Consider the following 22,781-nt stretch of genomic DNA (forward strand, 5'->3'; position numbering starts at 1 on the left):
TCAACGTCTTAGTCATCTGTCCAGGGACGCACAAAAATCAAGGGCCAAGCGTTGTGTGTGACGCCATGTGCTTTTACAGGCGTCTCAGCCATGTACACAACATGTAGACGGCGGGAGGAGTGCTTCCTGTTTACCAAGTGCATCTTCAAAAAAAAAGAATGAGAATAAGGACACTCAGCTTCTTTAAAACTGCAGTGGATAGAATTGGAGAAAATATGATTAAAAATAAGGTCACTATATCCTGACAGTAGTGCATGAGACAGATAATCTGAAAAAATCCTGTTCCTCTGTGTCCTCCGGTGTCCTCCGGTGTCCTCTGGTGCTGCTAACGGCATCTGCAAGATTTCACAGACTGGAGGAAAACAACCAGTCAGAGCCGAGCGGAGTTTTGAGTCTCTGACCAGCTGTCAATCACTCGCAAACTCTGATCAAATGGTGAAACTAGGCAGCGCTGATCAAATATGAATCAATATTCTGTTACTGTAATATTTATTTCTCGCCTCAAATGTTTTCAGAATCATCTTGTAGTGTACTGTTTAGCTGTAAAATGAGAAAGTTTGAGACCCGGCCATGTTGAGATGAGTTGAGGAAATACCAAGCACCGCCCACCAGCCGGAGCAAACTTTCTCATTTTACAGCTAAACAGTTCACTACAGGGTGTTTCTGAAAACATCTGAGGAGAGAAATGGGCATTACAGTAACAGAATATCAATTTATATTTGATCAGTGCTGCCTAGTTCGATCGGAGTCTGCAAGTGATTGACAGCTGCCTCCGTTGAATGAACAGCCAATAGGAACACTCTCTCTCTGAAATGACCTGTGATTGGCCAAAGTCTCCCGTCGAAGGCTAGATGTTCTAAAGCCTGAAAACAGAGCCATGAGGAGGAGCAGAAGTCTAGTTTTCTCTCAGAACACTTGAATTACAATATGCTGAAAGGCTTTTTTGGAATTTATGCCCAATAATGCCAAAAGTATTCTGCCTACTGCTGCTTTAGCGCCTTTGTACAAATCCTGTCTAAGTCAAGCTGAAGCCTGTTGTACATATTTCAAATTAACGTTCACATAGGAGTCCATAAGTGTTGAGCCAGTGTACTTTATTTTCATAGACAGACCACTACAAAACAGCTTGTATTTATCTACTTTCTACTAAAGCATCACCTGAGGCTTTCCTGAAGTGCAACCGCAGTCACTACGTTGCAGAAACAGTTTCACCACTAGCGTACTTTTCCCCAACATTTTCACCAGGAAACAAAACTTCAATAAAGATAAAGCTCAACAGGATGTCACCCACTAACATCTGGTCCTGGTGCACACACACACACACGCACAGGGACCAGGGACTGTTGCATTGGGGGAAACGGCTTAACAGCAGGCAGTTAGAGAAAGGGGTGTGGAAAGAGCAGAGAGAGAGAGAGAGGCCATATAAAGAGCAACAGAACACAAGCCAGGCTTTATCCTGCTGGACTGTCCCGCTTACTTAGACACTTAGACCTCACAGGAAAAAACTCCCAACTCCCCCGGCCCTTACACGCTCACTCATTATCACTTACCACACTTTTTTTACTCTCACACAGTCCCACCGGCTGCGCCGAGTCTGACCAGAGAAGGATGACTGCATCCATGTGGAGAATGAATGGGCTCTGGAGGAGGATGGCTGGAGTTCTGGTGCTCTGCGCTCTATTACTCAGCAGTGAGTACTCCGTTACCGTTATTGATTATATTCCTTTGCAACTCCTATATTCCCCTCTCTTCTTGTGTATTATGTGTAGAATTTAACTTTTTGCTGTTCCTTATAGTGGGCAAAATTCCGTTTGACGTCATGCAGTATGTGTGCATCAACAGTGGCTTTTTACATGCTGGTTGGGGGGTTTGCTTTGATGTGTTCTGCCATGAGGTTGCATGCAGATGCAAAGAGGCATGGTTAGCGGCGGGGTGGCTGCAGACACAAAGGGTCTGCTCAGTAGTGGAAAGTTGCAGTTGTGAATAATTATGCTTTACATCCTGCAGTGCATCTGGGTGGAGCTGTTTTGAATGTGTGTGAACGGATTAAAAAACCAAGCACACAACACAGTGCACATGTATTTTAATGTTAAAAAACAGGATCAGTTTGGTCTTATCTGTTGCATATGGCTGACTGTGACTCCAGTGAGTTATTTCATGTGAGCTGCGTGTGTGCTACACAAAGTGACCACATAAGACGTGCAGCAAAAAAAATGACTGTGTTCCCTGCAGATCTGCCAACAGCAAGTGTGCGTGTGCGTGTGCGTGTGTGTGTGTGTGTGGACTCACTGGGCAGTCCACTCCAAATCAGTCTGAGGCCCCGGTGCTAATTGCAGGGTGATGTATGGCTTGGATGGTGTTGCTGCCTCGCAGCTTGTAAAGTAGGACTAGTACTAGTTCAGCTCAACGTAACGACTTGTGCAGGTCCCATCTATGGGCGCAGGGGCGGGGAATGTTTGGGGTGACCTTGGGTAGACTGGGACGAGTGTTTCCAGACCGATGTAAATAACTACTTTAAAAGGGAAAAGATCATGAGATGACGGAACATGCTTGTAGTTTGCGCAATAAAAAGGGCACACCGCATACCGTCTGCATCAGTAGCTTAACAGATGGTAATTAGATTTACATGGAAATCTAATTACTCTGGGCACACCCCAGCAAGAAGATACAGGGACAACGTTTTTTAGGCACAACTAGCAAATCAAGCATGCTTTTTTTGTTGTTACTGTTATTGATTGAAAAACAGCTATTCTACTATCTTATTATCTTTATAATTAGGATTTTTAGTGATCGTGATTAACTGTTTGAAATAGGATCTTATATTAGCACAAACATTAATAACATTTTATTATAACCACTTTATATAACCACCATAAATTGATATTTAATTAAACTTAGTAATGCTTACTAATTATTAGTAATGCTATAATTTGTTATTTTAGCAGTTTATTGTTGCACATAATATAAAATTGTATATACTTTATATAAGTAATTGTTAATGATAACGGCAATATTTGTAAACCAGAAAGTGTTTGTAAAACATCTATAAATGTTACATATTTATATTTGTAAGACTTTGATGATGGTTAATAACAGGTTTGTAAATCATCTACAATCATTATTTGGATGGCTTTTATAATATATGCAACTGATGATTATAATACCTTGTTAAATGGTTAATAAATAAAGCATCTATAAACATTATTTAAATAGATAGTTAATACTTTGTCAATGATTAATAATTGGTTTGTAAACCATCTATAAACATTATTTGAATGGCTATTATACATGTGTCAACTGGTATTTATAATACCTTGTTAAATGATAAATAAATACTTTTTAAAGCATCTATAAACAATATAAACAATATCTAGATAGATAGTTAATAGTTTGTCAATAGTTAATAATTGGTTTCTGGACCATCTATACGTAATGTTTATAGATGTTTTACAAATGATTTCTGAAAGGTTTACAAATCATTTGGTAATCATTAACAAATACTTAATTTAGTATATAAAATCTATATGTACAACAATAAACGGTTAAATAAATAGTTTACTAATGTAATCAGAATGTAAATGTTATCGTCTCTTATCAGCTATGATGCAATGTAAAATGTATTAACGAATTATTTCATATTACACAAACTAATGATAAAATAAGAGAAATTATAGCTTCACTAGTAATTAGTAAACCTTATTTTTATTTGTTAACAGTGAAATAACTATTAACTAAGTTTAATTAATCATCAATTTACCATTTATAAATGATGGTTATTATGAAGTGTTACCCAAACGTCTGCCTCTGTTTTAGCTGTTAGCAGACAGCTTCTTATTTTCTACTTTAAGAATATCACATGGGTGTTGTCTCGAGACTGCTGACCCATCTTCAACTCTTCACCACATCCAACAGCAGTCCTCCGATCTCACAGACCTGCTACATTGTTGACACTTGTGTCCAACTGGCAACGCGGTGCGAATTTTTCAGAGGCATGATGGTCACATACGGCTCCAAAAAAATGCTCGCTTAAATACTTGCAATGGTTTATTGCTGCTATTGTTACTATGATCTACATCCTGCCAGTTCTACCGTCCTGTGTCTGCATACTTGTGTGGCCAAGTCACAATGGACGATCTGTCTCCTCGTTGACTCTTTTCACAATATAGGACTATGTGGCTGCAGTGGCATATGGGTCATTATTCATACAAAGACACAAGCCATTTTAATGTTTCATGCTCCATTATGACTGCCCTGATCTGCATAGAGAAGACTCTTTGTTAAGTCTCCTGTCTTGTTGTGTCTCGGCATGGAATCATCGCGTATCGTGAGGTTTAATCGATGACACATCAGATTCGGTGTCATTAGCCCCAGAAGGACGAATGGGTGTGGCAGCTGATCCCTGGTCAGTCTTAAAAACTTCGTAGTATTTCTACAAAACAAAGTAGAGCCTGACCATTAACTTTTCTCTCTGTGTCTCATATTTTGGAACCATGGAAACCAGCAAACAATTTGATTTCATTTCATTTCACAAAGGCCTTATTATTCATCCAAGTTTATGGACTCAGATAGTATGTAATGTTGTTTATGGAGAACACAAAGTAAACTTTCAAGCATTGTGCTGAGTCAAAGACAATGTGGCATCACAAATATTAGCTGGACAGAATCACCCGATTCGACCGTTAACAGGCCATTAAATAGACGTTATCAGTGGCACCATAGATGTGGGTCAGTAAGGGCATACTACGCAGCAAAAGTGAAAGCAATACTTAAAAACAACACGTTCTAACAAGTAAAACTGAATGAAACGTTACGTTTTGAACACAAAGAAAAAGGCTTCATTGGGTTTAGGCAACAAAACATCAACTTCTTTAGGTTTAGGCAAAAAACTATTTTTTTCACAGGGAAAAAATCATGTTTTGGGTTAAAATAACTACGAACACAAAGACAACTACACATCGTTAGCTTCACACGGGATGCAAACTCTGGTCTCTGTCGTGATTATTAAGGTCTCTGGAGGTCACTGTTGTGTTCTTCTTTCGGTGATCTACTATGTGAATAGATGATAAAACCTAGTGGGTGTAGTAGCCCCCTATTGACCCACATCTATGGGGCTTATAGCTACTGATAAAACCTATTCAATAGCCTGACAACAGTTTAATCGGCTGATAGAATATATGTTGTACTGGCATACTGTTTACCTTATACGGCAGCTGAAAACACAAATCACAAAAATCTTGTCAGGCTTCAAGTAATGCGTTTGTGTCTGGCAAGCCAGAGCATGGACCAATCGACATCCTGTGAAGAGCTACTGCGGCTATGGCTTGGTTTAGGTGTGTGAGACGACACAGAGAGGCGAAACAACAATGGCGGCTCTAGAGATTTGAGACAATTGATGGGAAAAATGTTTTGCTCTTCTCCCGACTGGCTTCTGCAAGAGTTTGATTGACAGATGGTTCATCCAATCACCTGCCAACTATTTTTTTGAAAGTTTCTGCCCTTTTCCAAACCATTAATTACTCTGGCGGGTCATACTGTACTGCAGGCTGCAGCTAGAAAGTGCAATTAATTCCAATTGTGTTTATCTACTCTCAACTCAGTTGTGCAGCTGGAAAACATCTTATTTTAGATTTCTAGGCTAGAAACACTGATTCAGAGTAAAAAAGGATGAGTGGATGGAAGATGAGATGCAAGAGAGACAGGATGAGAGACTTTGATGCACCTGATAAGTGAATGAGTTTAACTTTGTCAATCATCCTTGTCATGTATAACAGGCCAATCACCTCGACTCTCCGGCAAACAGATCTAGTTCATGCCTCCACTTCCCATGGCTGTCATTCAGTAGTTATGCAGGCGTGCAAATATGTAGCGCCGAAATGGGCACGGACTGCAATGTTGGATGATGTCATTCAACGCCTCTTGGAGTATGCCATAAGCTGTCGCTCTCTCAAGATTTTGGGGGAAAACCCAAGCTTTAAATCCGCTGTGGAGAAGGGGGGGAAAAACATTGTGTCAGGTTGTCATCCACAATGACTGTTTCTGTTGCTAAGTCGGGGCCTCGGGCCGAGCTGAATGAGCTGTGACAAGCACTGTTAGAACATTAAAGCACGATATTCACTCGTGGTTGGGAGATTCCATATTTGGCATGCATGCCATCGATGCTTAGTAGATTTGCGTGACACGCACTAAGTGGCCTTCACTGAGACAAGTCATTCAAGATGGCGTGAACTGAATTGATTGAATACAAATGAAGAAGAGACACAAGAGCTCACAGACTGCTGGATTCTGTTAGAGAATATGTAAGTGTGCAGAAATGTCCAAGACTTTGTTTCTCAGACAGCAGCTTGGCCCTGCCAACGTAAACACGGGCAGAATATTGCCACTCTCTTTCCCATGGCCTTCGGCTGTTGACCAGCATTCTTTCAATCCCGAGCCGTGATGGCGAAGTTCGACTCACGTCATCTGCCAGAGGGTGTGGGTCTTTTTTTATATAAGCCTTGGCAGATAGCGGTCTTATGTCAGGCTAGGGTGTGTGTGTCCACTTGGGCCCAAAGTTATGGCTGAGGAGCCACGTGAGCTTGCAGAGTAATTAAACCTGGAGCCTGTGTTCTGTCAAACTGCCAATTTGCCTCAGTGATTTGAGAGCCAGGCCAGGCTACAGCTGAAAGCATTAAAATATTCGAACAAACAGCGCCTGTCACCAGTGTCCGCTCCGTTACCTCGTCTGCTCGCTCCCGTCAGACAATCACCATAACAAGGGGAGGACGTTTTTTAAAATGATCCTCATTTGAAGCCAACTCTTTTCCAAAGAAAACATATTAATGATAAGAAAACAAAACCCACTGTCGCCGCCGACTAAACGACCGTCCAGGAAAAAGGAGTCGACTTGGAGAAGTAGATCATCTAGCAACAATATTTAACAAAACAATGTTAATGAAAAGCAGACGCTGCGTTAGCGTTCACATCTTCCTTTTCCAATTACTGCTGTTCTGGTGAGCTTATTGTTTCTTGTTCCCCTGGCACCCTGCTGCAATTTTACAGCTGTTGGTTTTTACCAGCATAAAGGAGGGATGGGGGGGGGGGGGGGGGGGGGGGGGGTGCATTGAAGTAACAAACGAACAAATGAATGAAGAAAGAAAGAAATCCCTTTTCACCGCTGTAACTCTCATTGTAGTGAAACTGACACGACACTTTTAAGCCAACAATATCAGGTACCAACTGTTTCATTATATTAGAATAACATATAATACAGTTATTTATGAAAATTAAAACTATTGTGATGTCTGATCTGTGTTGCAGTTTACGGGGCTCGGGTTAGGGTTAGGGTTCTGGGGGGTTGAACCTAACCCTAACCCTAAAGCTGCGGCGGCATGGGGGGTGCTCCAAATCCGAAGACACTTTGGCAGCAGCTCAGTGATCCTCCTTGCACTGATTGATCCGAGGTTATGGTGATGTCATGCCAAACACCAATAAAAGCAATGGGCACGTATAGCTCATAGTGTATGTTGGCTAACCAGTCTTCATGGACGAGGGGTATATTGTTTACCTCTGAGAATAAAAGCACTTAATGAGCTTTGGCTGAGGCCTTTTGACTGCCAGAATAATTGCTCCTGGTAATTAATGTTCGGTGAAAGGTATGCTGTTGAAGCCATGCTTTATACTTCCTAATTGAAAACAGAAGACCGTGCCCTTTTGCTGAAGGTCCTGAGTTTGGACTTTATTAATTTTTATGTGTGTGTGTATAAACAGTGTTTTTTTCTTTCTTAAAACAAAACTGCAGCCATATCTGGAAGGCTATTATTTCTCAATCTTCCTCTCCCACTTTGGCTCCTTAGACTCAGTCATATCAGAGCCAGATTGTTTAGGGCTATAGGTTTCGATATCTTTTTACAACCTCTCCCCACACACAGTCTCGTGTAAAAACAGCAGCTGGAGTCGGTCCACAGACATCTGCTGCTGCAGCCCAGTGCTGGTTCTGACACAGAGTAGAGAGCAGCTGCTGTTTCCAGTTTCTAATCCGCTAACAAAAAATGGACGGACTGTTTTGGAAACAGGTTTTAAGTTTCAATGCACCGCTGAAACTATTTTAATGAGTAAATTAGAGGTTGAGTAAAAACAATGATCAGTAGCTGCTATCAATCATAAGGTTACCTTTTCATTCTTCTTTTCGTCACTCTTGAGGGTTTTTACCAACCCTGCATCAGTGCACATGAAGGAAAGACGAATGTTTGATGGTATAGTGTGTATGATTTGCCGACATGTAGTGGTGTGGTTGCAGATTGCAACCAACTGGATCTTCCCTTTCCAAGACAGCAGTAACGTGAGCCACACTCAAATCTACATAGGGAGCGGGCCACCGTAGTTCCCCAACACGCTTGTGAAACTATGGTGATGTGAGCCGCAGAGTGCAAAACCGTGGTAATAACGTTCTCCTTGCTCATATGCCATCCATACCATAACTAGCAAAGGAAGGAAGTCAGATGGCGGATGGCGGTACCACGGTTTTGCACTCTGCGGCTCACATCACCATAGTTTCACAAGCGTGTTGGGGAACTACGGTGGCCTTCAGGTAATGTAAAAATGTGAAAGGCTCTCACTAGAGCCAGAGTTTGGTTTGTCAGTTCTAAGCTACTGTACAAACATGGTGGTGCAACATGGCGGACACCTTGGAGAGGACCCGCTCCCTATGTAGATATGAAAGGCTCAATCTAAGCTAACGAAAACATGATTCTTAGTTTCATGTGAATATGAAAACCACGCCTACCGAGGCCAACACATGGGCTGAAACGCTAACAAAATGCCTGTAGCTAGCTAAAAACATCAGATTTCAGCATGTCAAAGAATTATGTTTGCACCCTATGGAGTGCAGTTGATACCTAAAATGATTATGGGATGGGACAAGTTAGCTGTTAGCGTGCTAATGTTAGCAATGTGTTAGCAAGTTACTGTAGTAAGCTAAGGCACTTGCAAACATAATACTGCATAGCTTTCAGATTTATCCACATTCAAATACAACACAAGTTGCATACTGTCAAAACGCTTTAGCTTAAAGTAGGCAGTATATTTTTGGCATCATTGGGTAAAAATTCCATAATAACCTTTCAGCATATTGTAATTAAAGTGTTCTGAGAGAAAACTAGACTTCTGCTCCTCCTCATGGCTCTGTTTTCAGGCTTTAGAAAATCTAGCCTGTGACGGGAGACTTTGACCAATCACAGGTCATTTCAGAGAGAGAGCGTTCCTATTGGCTGTGCTCTGGTCATGTGACCGGAATTTGGCGTTCCTTCACCAGATTCCACAGTCCACACAAACTCTGCGCCACAAACTTTCTCATTTTACAGCTAAACAGTACACTATAAGATGATTCTGAGAACATATGAGGAGAGAAACAGACATTACAGTTACAGAATATTAACTCATATTTGATCAGCGCTGCCTAGATTAACAGTTTGGTTGGAGTTTGTGAGTGGTTGACAGCCGGCTCTCATAGACGGCAGCTGGACAGCAGACCTCAGATCAGCTCTTACTGCTTGTTTTCCTGCGGTATGTAAAATCTTGCAGATGCCGTTAGGAGCACCGGAGGACACCGGAGGACACAGAGGCACATGATTTTTTTCAGGTTACCTGTTTCATGTACTACTGTCATGATATAAAAATAACTTTTTTTAATCATATTTGCTCAAATCTCACCTACTTCAGCTTTAACTTACAGAAATAGGCCTATAGTTAGCCTAAAACTGACTTTGGACAAAATGCTTGCTGCACACGTAACCTTAGGCATACTGTGCATCAGGATCCCCCAGTCATCCAATTCTTCCTGCTGATGGCTTCACGTCTTATTGCCTGTATCCTCCGTTTTTTTCGGCAGCTTATAAAAATGTAGTTCTGGGTTCTTTACCCTGTTGGTAGTGCATCCACCACACAGCAGCTTTTAGGGCATTTTTCTGTTGTTTGCTAGCAGAAGATAGTGACAAGGAGGCATCTTCATGTAATACAAAGTCAGTGGAGAGCCATGAATTGTTTTCCCCTCCAGTGTTGGTGGGATTTAATTGCACTCTGTCTCTATAGATCCTCAAAATGCTACACACAGTCCCTTTAGGTTAGAGTAACATTTTGAGTAAATTATCATGTTATCATTTATCGTGTTTCTGTATTCCAGTGTTATCTGTAACCCCCAGCATGTTCACCTCTGCAGTTCGTAGAGGTCACTGTACGCCGTGTGCTGTGACAGCCACATCCTGTCCTAGGATGTGCATAGATAACATTCCAAACCTGTTGTTAATTCCTTTTCAAATTTTTTTTTTCAAAACTATGTTGTGTTTTGTTTAAAGACACCATAGAGGGGGGGGGGTGGAAAAGTCAACTTTTGTAACCCGTCTGTACAGAAATAAAAATAGTTTTCACGTTCAAGGGCCCAAGCGGTGTGTACTCCTGCGATATATTTTCTTCCTGATTGTCACTGGAGTAGCAAGTAGTAGTAAAGTGGACTGTATTTGGTTCCATGGGGACACTTAGTGGTGTACTCTTTTTAATTTTCGTACAGCCCGAGAACTTGAACAGTGTATTATTTGTTATTTGTTATATGAGAGGATTTGCTCCTTTTTCTTCTTCTTTTTTTATTTTAATGTGAATACCTTTAGACATTACCCTTTGTTTTATTTTTATTTTGTTTTCTTAATTATTTTTTTAGTTATTTTATAGACTAAATTAATTGGAAAAAAAACCTGATCAATTAATCGATAATACAAATAATTAGTGTAAGGCTCATTTCTCCATCTTGGTGTCCCTCCCTTAGCATTTCTTAGTGCCAGAATTCCCTTGAGCATTTATGAGATTGAAAGAATTCCTGATCTAAGCTGAAGGGACATTTCTACTCGTAGGGAATGAAAAGAAAGGAGTGAGGGGAGATTTTCGGCTCTTCTGGAAGCAGAGTACATGGATAAGTAAGGAGAGGAGGGTGGGGCACCTTATGACAGCCAAGGTGTTGTCTCTGTGGTCTGGGTGGAGGTCAAATGCAAGATTTAGAGCTGAAGCTTCCCCCACTCCCCTTACCCATGATGTCAGACACTTCACAGCTCTCTGACAGTACAGCACATATGCAGGGAGGGAACCAGCTCCCTGAGGGGACTCACTGCAGCTGCTGTCCCCTGCTCATACACTGACTGCACCCGCATTTTAATCAGGTGTGACTTTGTTTGTTTCTGCTGTACTTCCCTCGGTGTTCCCCACCCTAAATCTGAGCGCAGGAAGGGTAAAAGCTGGCAGTCACAATGGCAGGGAGAGAATGGGAAAGGCTGTGACAGATGAGTGAGGCGGAGACATGGTGAGTGACTGAATATAGGACCAGATAGCACTAACCAAAATGAACTTAACCTCTATCCTAAACCTGCAGTAGGCAGAATATTTTTGGCATCATTGGGCAAAATTCCATTATAACCTTTCAGCATATTGTAATTCAATTGTTCTGAGAGAAAACTAGACTTCTGCTCCTCCTCATGGCTCTGTTTTCAGGCTTTAGAACATCTAGCCCGTGATGGGAGACTTTGACCAATCACAGGTCATTTCAGAAAGAGAGCGTTCCTATTGGCTGTTCATTCAATGGAGGCAGCTGTCAATCACTCGTGAATTCCGATCAAACGGTCAAACTAGGCAGATCAAATATGAATCAATATTTTGTTACTGTGATGACTATTTCTCTCCTCAGATGTTTTCAGAAACATCTTGTAGTGTACTGTTTAGCTGTAAAATGAGAAAGTTTACTCCGGCTGGTGGGTGGTGCTAGGTATTTCCTCAACTGATCTCAACATGGCTGCCAGGTCACACCGGAGGACACAGAGGCACATGATTTTTTTTTCAGATTACCTGTCTCATGCACTACTGTCAGGATATAGTGACCTTTTTATAAAAATAAGGCAATTTGTTTGGCTGCAGCTGCTTGTAACTGAAAGTTAGCGGAGAGTGATAAAGACAGGCAGAGCATTGTGTGCAGTTAACAATCCACTCATTCAGCGTGCTGATGCCTCTGTTCCAGCTGAAGGGGAGCTCACTGATCTTAATAAACTACATCACTGCAGGGTCCAAAGACAAAAAGAGGTGCTCAAACCTGATGCTAAAAATCCTTGTAAGAGGGGAGACGGTGCCAAACTGGGAAGAAAAGCCTGGGTTTGATTTTTGTAGCTGTATGTCAGGTATGATAACGCTGTACTCACCACAGTAATTGCTGAGATCCCAGAGCAACATTAAAAACAAGTCCAATCAGACAATCGTAAATCATGTAAGAGCTTTTGTTTTTGTCTTTTTATCCCAAAGCAAACAGCAGTTCTCCATGGGCTTTAACAGAAAAGAAAGCAACTACTGAGCAGTAGAGAGGAGTCAGTGCAGGATGCTGCAGGATTGGACCTGAAACTAGATTTCAAACTGAACACACTAGGATCAGCAAACATCCAAAGTCAAAGTAGCAGCAGTATCAGCATTTTAGACTGATGTCTACACTCCCTCCAGATAAAGTTCTGCGCTCTATGTTCTCCAGCTTTGTGATCGTAGGTGTGTGTTGGTGAACTTGTGTGGGTATGCCTGGAGAAGTTGGAAGGCTTTTCCCCAGTGAGGAGGAGGGTTGAAAGGAAGTTGTCTGGCAGGAAACAGAACCAAATGTTTAAAAAAGAAATGTAGGATCTGGCTTTCAAAAACAACTACATTATATAGAGTGATGATGAGACACAGTCTCCCCCTCCACCTTATCATCTCTCTTCCCTGCTCACCCCTGAGTCCTCTATTGCCTGAATGTCTTGGAAATAAATCTATGGTTCACCACCTGACACAGAGCTTAACCCTGGAACACTCCCGTCTGCACTTATCTCACCACTGTCCCTCATGCATGCATCCGTCCAACCAGCACTTCTAGTGTTACGGAGCATTTTTATGTGTTTGTGTCTATCTCAGCACTCAGCCTTGTAAATATGATTGATTTTTAATGTGGACTAGATCCTGGAATTCAAGCTGTACATGATGATGTTCAAATACCGTAATGTCAGTTCAGTAATGACCAGAGTGCAAGTTATACAGTGACAATTTTAAATGGTGTAATTTAGTTTTTCTGGCATCATATCCTCATACAACGTTTTGTATGATATCGTACGAAAAAGTTATTCCTAATTTTTTGTGCGTTTTCCTACGAAAGTCCAGCAAAACGTGACGTACTTGTCAATTTCCGCTCCAGTCTTTTCAAAATAAACATCCTGTTTACAGGAACCAACTTTAGGTAGGATAGGTTTAGGCAATAAAACTACGTAGTTAGGTTTAGGAAAAGATCGTGTTTTGGGTCAAACTAATTCCGTAAGTGACGTAATTTAAGTTACGTGACAAATAAATCAATGTTGACTTGCGGTTTCACGCAGGACACGGACACAGGTCTCCTGGGCGAACATCCGGTGTCCCATGAGGCACGTGCTTCAGTGAAATTAATTCTTACAATCCTACAGTATCTTGTAATGTAATGTCTACAGTCTGTAGATGATGATGAGTTAAATCCATTACAGTGTAGACACTTGGCACAATCTAATTCAGAAACTCTGAAGGTAAGAAAGCAAAGTGTATTAAAGGGATAGTTCAGGTGTTTTGAAGTGGGGTTGTATGAGGTACTTATCCATAGTCAGTGTATTACCTACAGTAGATGACAGTCGACACGCCCCCAGCTTGGAGATTCAGACAGGAGTACCAACACCGGAGAAAAGCAACACAGTGCTCTGGACGGGGCCGGCTGACAAACGTATTTTAGCCACCTAAAAGAAAGGCTCACCTAAAAAATATATATATTCGTTTAAGTGTACGCTATATTTAGAATATTTTCACTGCTTTATCTTGCCGTCAGACAGCCCTTTCCTTCTCCTTTTCGATGGAAAACTGAACTGAAAGTGAAACTTATCTATGCTCTTTCCAGAGCCAGCAGGCCCTGATGACAAGAACGGTATAGATACGTTGCACCTTCAGTTCAGATCGGTGTCAGAAAACATTCTAAATATAGCATACACTTAAAAAGATATCAATTTCTTTATGTGAGCCTTTTTTTTAGGTGGCTAAAATATTTTTTTTTGCCAGCACCATTCACGGCATTGTATTGCTTTGCTACAGTGCTGGTGCTCCTGTCTGTTTCTCGATGCTGGGTGCACCCGACCGTCTTCTACTGTAAGTAATACAACTACTATTGATAAGTACCTCATACAACCCCACTTCAAAACGCCTGAACTATCCCTTTAAACTGTCTAGATAGCAGCTAGCTACCTGCCTACGTCTCCACTGGCTTTCACGAAGCACGCGAGCATAGAAGGCCACGAGCTGCTGCACCTCAGGCAGGCAGTCGAGACATTCAACTAACGTCAAGGTTATAAAATGGTATGGTCTACTTTAGGGGTGTCTGGAATCGTATTACAAGATTCTTCCAGGCATGACTATGAGAAATGTATTGTAATATACTGTATATGTGTACTATAATATATACATGTTTCGACACCCGCCGACCTGTTGTATTTTAATCCCCCCCTGATCCCTCAGGTAATTCGAACCCTAGTAATGACATTTCTTAATCCATTTCTCCATATATAATCCACGACAGTCAGTTGTGAAATTCTTGACAATCTTCCAAGGGATTAGACTTGCTTATTTATAACACCTGATATCTAATATGTTTAACTGAGTTTAGGAGCTGCTTGCATTCCCTTGGTGTTAAAAGTGGAGTACAGCTGGGTCAGCCTACAGACCAGTAACTCGTTAGCTGCAGCACATTCCAGCAGCATGTCAACAATAACGGTTGTGGTCTTGTAAATCTTCATAGACAGAGCCAATAACTCGCCTGAGGCTTCGTGTGCTAAATATGTCAGCAGGCATGGTGCTGCAAGGCATTTCAATCCACCAAATTACATTTGTCATTGAAAGTTCTGCCTTTGTGCTGCCTTATAATTGTTGTTGATTTGTCCAACAGGCAAAGAAAATGCAGTATTTGAACTGTCACTCAGCAGCACTGGCCCATATCATATCCTCTCTTTAACCTATGATTTAGTTCCTTACATCTGGCATGGCTGCACACCACACACCACGTCAAAGACTGGAACACCCAGACTGAAAGCTTCAAGGAGGACAGCCAGGGCAGGAAATCCACTTGATATAGCCCGGTAGTGAAGATCAGAATTGAGCCCAGAGGTTACATAGTCTGCAGCCTCGGCCTTATGCTCTCTGAGCCCATTAAAAACTCTCTGGAGAGACACCAAGGTTGTGTTTATGGAGTAGGAGTGTTATGTATGTTTCCCTGTGTTTGTGTTGAGGCTGGACGGTCCTAAAGGTTTCATGTTGATGCTGAGGGGCCTGGCTGGAAACACAGTGAGATTTCTCACACAGCTGCCTGATGTGTCCACAATGGGGGAGTGTTGCTGACATAGTGCACAGAGTTTCAGCATGTATAAAGGGAGTAGGTTGGAGTGTATGTTTGTGTCTTTCCATGCGCATCACGAGGGTTTATGTGCTTTATATATCTATATGTGTGCAAAATGTGTGCATGTGATGTGTGTTTAATCATGCGTATTCCAGCCAACTCTTAATACTTAACTGGTAAGACTGTGAAGTGCTTTAAAAACATTCCATACATATTATTTGTCCAAAGAAAATCTTTATGAGGCATAAACTGAGGTACTAGGTTAATTCAATGCAATGCATTTTTGTCCAACATTATTGCTCTTTTCAACATGGCAGCTCAAGCTGAAGGCAGTTAGCTGAAGGCCCCAATAGCACAGTTAGACATTAGTTAAACATTTATGTCCACTTACACCAGTTTAAATGCAGCACATGACCAGCTTTGGACAATGTTCAGCTAGCTGACGCCACTGTTGAGATAAAATTGACTACAGGAAGGAACACAGACTGTATAAAATATGGACGTAGTCTCCGTGACGTCACCCATACTGTAGGGTTCTGAAGGTTGTGAAGCTCACAGTGGGTGGATCCAGCCGTTGCCATCAGTGAGGGCTGAGGTGGATCACTGGTTGAGCTGAGGCGGACCCGGGTGACGCAGCAGAACAGATAGCTGGCAGCTAGCGACCTGGTACGGCACCCACCTGTCACTCAAAGCGGCCACACCCTCAATTATGGATAACTTTAAGCATTAGTATAATTTAAACGGGTGAGTTATATAGAAATTCACCAACCGTACAGTTTTCATTAACTAGGTAATAAACTATAGAGACCAAAACCGTTTTTGTACCAGGCTGTAAACATGTTTATTTCTGCTGTAAAGTTGGGCATTTTAACATGGGGGGATGGGGATTGACCATAGACTGTGTATAAGAAGTGGACGTAGTCACCGTGACGTCACTCATCGGTTTGTGGACTGCTGTTCTGAAGCCTCAAGTTCGGCATTTTGGCCGTCGCCATCTTGGTTTTTGGCGGCGCCATCTTGGTTTTTGGCCGTTGCCATCTTGTTTTTTTGCAACCAGAAGTGTCACGAGAGGGTGGAGCTAAGTACAACTAAATGCTGAATAAGACATTTTTGGGACCAAAAATGTTACAATTAACTTTCATGAACTGAAAACACACTGTGAAAGGGTTAAAGTTGTAAGACGAAAACATGGACAACTCCCAGACAGGACAACGCCGTGGTAGCGATCTGTCAATCACAAGGTAGCCCCGCCCTAAAGCATCCCCTGCTTTATGGTCTATCTGACTCTAAATGGGACCATAATTTACTAAATGAACATCATGCTGTATTGAAGAAGACTTGAAACTAGCGATTGAGACCATAAACTCATGTTTACAATGTTTACTGAGGTAATAAATCAAGAGAGAAGTAGGATCATTTTCTCAGAGACTTCTATACAATCAGACTTCTTTTTGCAACCAGAGGAGTCGCCCCCTGCTGGCTGTTAGAAAGAATGACAGTTTAAGGCTTCATTTCTCAGATCTGGAGGTTGCCCACTGGAGCAGCTAGCAGCTAGCGACCTGGTACGGCACCCACCTGTATTTAAATGGGTGAGTTATATAAAAATTCACCCCCCTGTGCAGTTGTCATGAATGGGGAAATTAGCTATAGAGACTAAAAACGATTTTTGTACCAGGGTATGAACATGTTTATTTCAGTTGTGAAGTCGGTCATTTTAACATGGTGGTCTGTGGGGATCGAGTCGTTTTTGGAGCCAGCCTCAAGTGGCCATTCGAAGAACTGCAGTTGTTGACACTTCCACGTTGGCTTCATTTCTCAGTGCTGGAGGTGCTGTACACATACTATCATGGTGGCCACTTGCCAGCTGCGAAAGAAATGATGCAACACTACCTTTTGTTTGGGGGTACTAATCTTCTAACTTCCCACAACAAATTTAGAACTTCATCCAGAGTGTGTTAAAGTCAGTCATGTTTATAGGATCCCAAACACACACAAAACCAAACATGTTGATTAACTAAATACTGGTAGTGGTGCACCAAATGTTTCTCTGATTGCAGGGTAGTTTCTGGTTGGATTTTAAACTGTTTACAGACACTACATTGGTTTCCTCCATGCAGAGGGGAGTGTTTAGAAAGGATGTTGTGTTAGCCTCTGATTTATACCAGAAAGTAGTTTCCTTGTTAGCTCTCTTTTTGATTGACAGCATGATCCTTGATTTGGCTTAAACACATCACTTTTCCTTAACATTATCTAGATGGCTGTCAACAGATAGTTCAAAAGAGAGAGTTTGCAGTTGTCTCTACATATAAATCAACATATTGCTTAGATATTTACTCGTCATAATATTATTCTGACTTTAGACTTCGAAAGGTAATTTAAACCTAGGGAAGCCATTCATTCAATTACCCCAAAAAACCTCACATGAACTTGGGAAATGCTTTCTTACTTTTCTTAACCTTCCTATGTCAGAAAGGTTTTAGCACCACCCAACTTAATCCCAAGATTATTACAGAAACAGGATCTCTCCCAGAGGATGGACGTGTAGTCAGGAGGTCATGACCTTCTGACTGAGCCGTTTATTTGCACAGGCCGCAGACAGTGAAAATTGGCCCACATGTGACTACTAATTAGTTAGAGCCCCTGAAAACACATGCCAGATTGGTTTGGCAACTTCGGGTCGGGCATGAGGCAAACCTCACCAGGCCAAGCTGTTCAAACCAACCCTCATTCAACCCCCATTGACCTCATTCACACAAACATGCCGCTGAGCATGTGCTTTATGAATTTTATTCCAAGATACCATAAAGCTTTACATCAGAACAGTCACAAAAATGAGATATAATGATGATCTAGAGAACTAGAACTTCCATATTAAACCTCTATAGTAAAAGTGTATTCACTGCAACAGAGGTTTTCAAACTTTGTGGGAGTGGCTGAGAAGACATGAGGCAAAGATATAGAGTGCTACAGGAATGAGTCCTAAAACCCGGAAGTGAGTTAGCATTTTAGCACTTCCGGTTCCGTCATCTGGAAGTCAATGGGTTTTTAGTTAGATGCCTGAAATAAGGTCTGTGGTTAACACAAGCTTTAGAGATTTTAATGTTTTGTTCTACGATATAAAATACATCAATAAATACTGCTGAATTTTGAAGCCTTTGTGTGTCATAAAAAAAGCAGTTGCAAACAGGTGGCTAAATGAGACTACTAAACGTCATCACGCCGACTCGTCCGCCTTTACAGCCTCCTGTATCCTCGCGTTCATGCGACCGTGGTTAGGTATAGCAGAGATAATTGTTTGGGGTTAGGGTAATGTTGGGGTTTGGTTGAGCACCTCAGAAGACGCCTGGTGTGGGTTAGGGATAAGGTTGGGTGCAGGTTAAGGTTAGGGGAAACAGATTTTCGGCGTTCTAAAAACAACGGGATGTTAGTTATTGTAGTTTGGCCCGTACCAACAAGGCCAGCACTTGGAGCTGAAGTACGTGCTGTGACAGCTCAGGGAGGGTATTAAGTTATTTTAAAACCTTAGCACCCAATTGTCACAATTTGAAAACTTCCTATCAAAGTCATAACTCAGTAATATCAGAACACATAGATATGATACACATATTTTAGAGTTAAGCTGACTAAAATTTCCCAAGGATATCATTATCTTTGTTGTCCATCACAGATAAACATCCAAAAATGTGCTTAGAGCTCAGAGAAAAAGATGCTCCTTATAACTCCAGATCTTGCCTGAGAATCTTCAGGTTTTTACATTTTCTTCAGCATCAAAGTAATCCAGTGATAGTCTTCTGTACATCCATGAGTACACTGCAATCCAGAACTGCCAATAGGGGTGTGACGATTCACTGAGCTCATGATATGATACACGATATTGGGTTCACGATCTCGATACGATACGATATTATAAAAAGAAATTTTAACAAAACTTGAATGATAAACAGCCTTTTATTCAAAAGACACAAAACTCAAATCAATGCTGTTGTTTGCCCTATAGTTCCATTTTTTATGGTATCAGTTCTTCCTCCTGTCCTCTGTCCTCCTGTCCTCCATCAGTCAGTAACAGTCCTTCCTCCTGTCCTCTGTCCTCCTGTCCTCTGTTCTCTACCAGTCAGTAACAGTCCTTCCTCCTGTCTTCTGTCCTCCTGTCCTCTGTCCTCCATCAGTCAGTAACAGTCCTTCCTCCTGTCCTGCTGTCCTCTGTCCTCCATCAGTCAGTATCAGTCCTTCCTCCTGTCCTCTGTCATCCATAAGTCAGTAACAGTCCTTCCTCTTGTCCTCTGTCCTCCATCAGTCAGTATCAGTTCTTCCTCCTGTCCTCTGTCCTCCATCAGTCAGTCACAGTCCTTCCTCCTGTCCTGTCCTCCATCAGTCATTAACAGTCCTTCCTCCTGTCCTCTGTCCTCCATCAGTCAGTAACAGTCCTTCCTCCTGTCCTCTGTCCTCCATCAGTCAGTATCAGTTCTTCCTCCTGTCCTCTGTCCTCCATCAGTCAGTATCAGTTCTTCCTCCTGTCCTCTGTCCTCCTGTCCTCTGTCCTCCACCAGTCAGTATCAGTCCTTCCTCCTGTCCTCTGCTGATGTCACTCACTGCTGCTGGTAATGTTAGGGCTGGGGCTGGGGGGGGGGGGTTAAACTGGTAAACTGATAAGTTTACCAGTTTACCAGTAAGATACATGAAGATAATAAATGAATACCACGGAGCCTCCGTAGTCTGCAGCGCATCACCGCTTCACGTCTTCCGTTCCTCCCTTCACAATAAACTCCCCGGACACATACACTGAAACACGGCTTACTAGAGGAACTAAAGTCATTCACAACTCAACTAAATAACTTCCACGTGTTAACAGTTAGCTGTTAGCCGCCGAGCTAACGTGCTCTGCTTGTGTAAACAGCAGCGGTGGATGAGAGACAGCAGACAGAGCAGATTGAAACGTCGCTTTCCTTCATGTTTAACCGCTTCATCGTGTTTATGCTTGTTGAACAGGTGTAATAACGTATAATAATACTAATATAATAATAATGTAATATCTTGGCTTTACACTTGCAAAGTTTTATTGCACTTACAGCAACGGGCATAGTTTTCAGCTCGTCTCCACCGCGGCCTCTCTGATCAGCTGTTCACTGACTGCGCTGTGTGTGTTGATGTATGTGGACCTATGAAAGGAGGCTGGGACACGGGCGGACATGGCTCTCGGGGTATGACATATGCGTAGTGTAACTGAAGCTGTGGCCGTGCGCTGCGATTGGTTCAATTTCGTGAAGGGCAGACCAGATTTTAGCATGTGTTGTACCCTGAAGATATGACGCGTACTCAGCCTCCTTTCAGAGGCCTTGAACAGCAGCAGGAAGAGGCTGCAGCTTTAGAAATTCAAAGTGTTGAGTTGCTATCTCTCTCTCTGTGTCTCTTGCTCTCCCTTCCTTGCAGATGAGGTGATGTGTCAGGATGATCCAACAGATGCGCCTGCTCCAGCTGCAGACGACAGTGCAGGTAGGATCCTTCATAAACATGCATTGAGACTTGAGACTAGCACCGAGGTCCTCCTGGCAATTATAGTGGAATTTTTGATAAACTATGCCAGTTCCGATTTTCTTAAATTATATCACTCAATGTCCTCTTCTAAGAGCAGCCATAATGCCATAGTGACATGACAAGTGACAAATCCTGACACACCCGGTATGTGCCTGTGTATAATAATATAGTCTTTGGATTGTGTTCTTCAGTGACGGATGCTGCGGCCTCCGCTGCAGCTCCAGATGCCACCGCTGCCCAAGCTGCAGGCGCTACTGCCACTGCTGCTGTCGGTGGCGAACCTGCTGCTTCTGCTGCTCCTGGAGATAGTCCGTTACCAACAACCAATGGAAACATTCCAATTGATAACATCCAGGACGGATTCACCACAGGCGCCACTGCTGCCCCCGTTGTCAACGAGGTCCCCCACATTGTTAGAACAGTGGTGGTGAGTAAAATCTAACTCCAATAAAGACTATGTGTTTTTATGCTGTTTAACATTTGAACAGATATTTCTGTTAAAGACACCACTTTTGTTTTGAAGGAAGATGTGTTTACAACGGAGGATGACTGATGTTGTTGTTGCAACCATGTGTGCAAAGTGTGCAGTCTTCTCCTGACTAAATGTCTCTCTGACTCCACAGCCTAAAGTGATGTGTGTTGGGAAGGAGGGCATTCCAGAAAGTGATGCTGTCAAGGCTGCAATCAAAACAGATGACTGTGTGAGTAAGACCACATTGAAACAAGAGGAGAGAGCTGAGCCCGGTTACCTTCTAGTGACTCGTTCCTTTTACAGAAACCTTATCTGGCCCCCGACACCTGGGGTCCAGAGGAAGTGGCTTACTCCACTTAGAGGAAGAAGATTAATGTGTTTTAAAGCGTTACAGTTGGAAATATGGCCCTGATAAAGGCGGATCTTTTCTCAGACATTCCTCAGGTGTTGTAAATCTTGAGACTGTGTTCCTGGCGGCAGACAAATGAAGAGGAGGGCTAATGTTCCCTCTCTTCCTCTGGGGTCCTTAAGAAAAAAGGAGAAATAACAAGGGTGTGGCTTCATTTAATATTGCAGCCTTTTAAGGGGACATATCAGGCTCATTTTCAGGTTCATACTTCATACTTTTGGGTTTCCACTAGAACATGTTTACATGCTTTAATGTTCAAAAAACACTTTATTTTTTCATACTGTCTGTCTGAATATATCTGTATTCACCCACAGCCTGCATGTGACATAGGAAGCGAAGCCAAATCTGAATGGCTTGTTGAATCACATCCTCTGATAAAAAACTGACTGGGTCATCTTATTTCACAGTTTGTGGGTTGGTAAGTTCTCCAGATACCCAAGTATATGTAGACAAGCACTGAAAAAGTGAGTTTTCCATGATATGTCCCCTTCAATACAGGAGCATTTAAGGCTTTTTACATCAGGAATGGGTGAGGCATCTATGTCAAATACTCCAAGCTTTAGTAAATGTCATATTTGGAGCCATCTTAGTATATCATTATAGATTTACCTTTCACTGTTAAAGATAGGGTCGACGATGTTGGAAAGCTAGCATAATTTGAAAGTAGCATGGCGTCAGGAGCTCCGTCTAAACCCAGACGTTTTACAGGATTACAGCAGCTACAGATGACGGCTCTTTTCCGGTCCTTTTTCAGAGCGCAGCAGTAATGGATCGCTGTCGGGGTGTAAAGACCATTTCAACCAATAGAACAAATAGTGTATACTGGAGAACATCGTCAACCCTGCCTTTAACACCTAATTGTGGGCGCAGTTGTTAGATAACGGCTGTGGCTCAGAGGGTAGAGCAGATTGTCCACCAATCGGAAGGTCGGTGGTTCGATCCCCGGCTGC

The 22,781-nt window shown here is 42.2% G+C and overlaps 1 protein-coding gene across 1 annotated transcript; it reads left to right on the top strand.

Moving 5' to 3' along the window:
* Nucleotides 1-1,096: 1,096 nt before the first annotated feature.
* LOC119489228 lies at nucleotides 1,097-22,053 on the top strand. Its single transcript, XM_037771424.1, has 4 exons — nucleotides 1,097-1,690; nucleotides 20,846-20,908; nucleotides 21,142-21,377; nucleotides 21,574-22,053. Exons 1-4 carry the CDS (start codon nucleotides 1,609-1,611, stop codon nucleotides 21,832-21,834), a joined length of 642 nt encoding a protein of 213 aa, XP_037627352.1. The 5' UTR covers nucleotides 1,097-1,608; the 3' UTR covers nucleotides 21,835-22,053.
* Nucleotides 22,054-22,781: the final 728 nt, after the last annotated feature.

Source organism: Sebastes umbrosus, chromosome 6 (genome assembly GCF_015220745.1).
Source record: "Sebastes umbrosus isolate fSebUmb1 chromosome 6, fSebUmb1.pri, whole genome shotgun sequence".
Classification (NCBI taxonomy): domain Eukaryota; kingdom Metazoa; phylum Chordata; class Actinopteri; order Perciformes; family Sebastidae; genus Sebastes; species Sebastes umbrosus.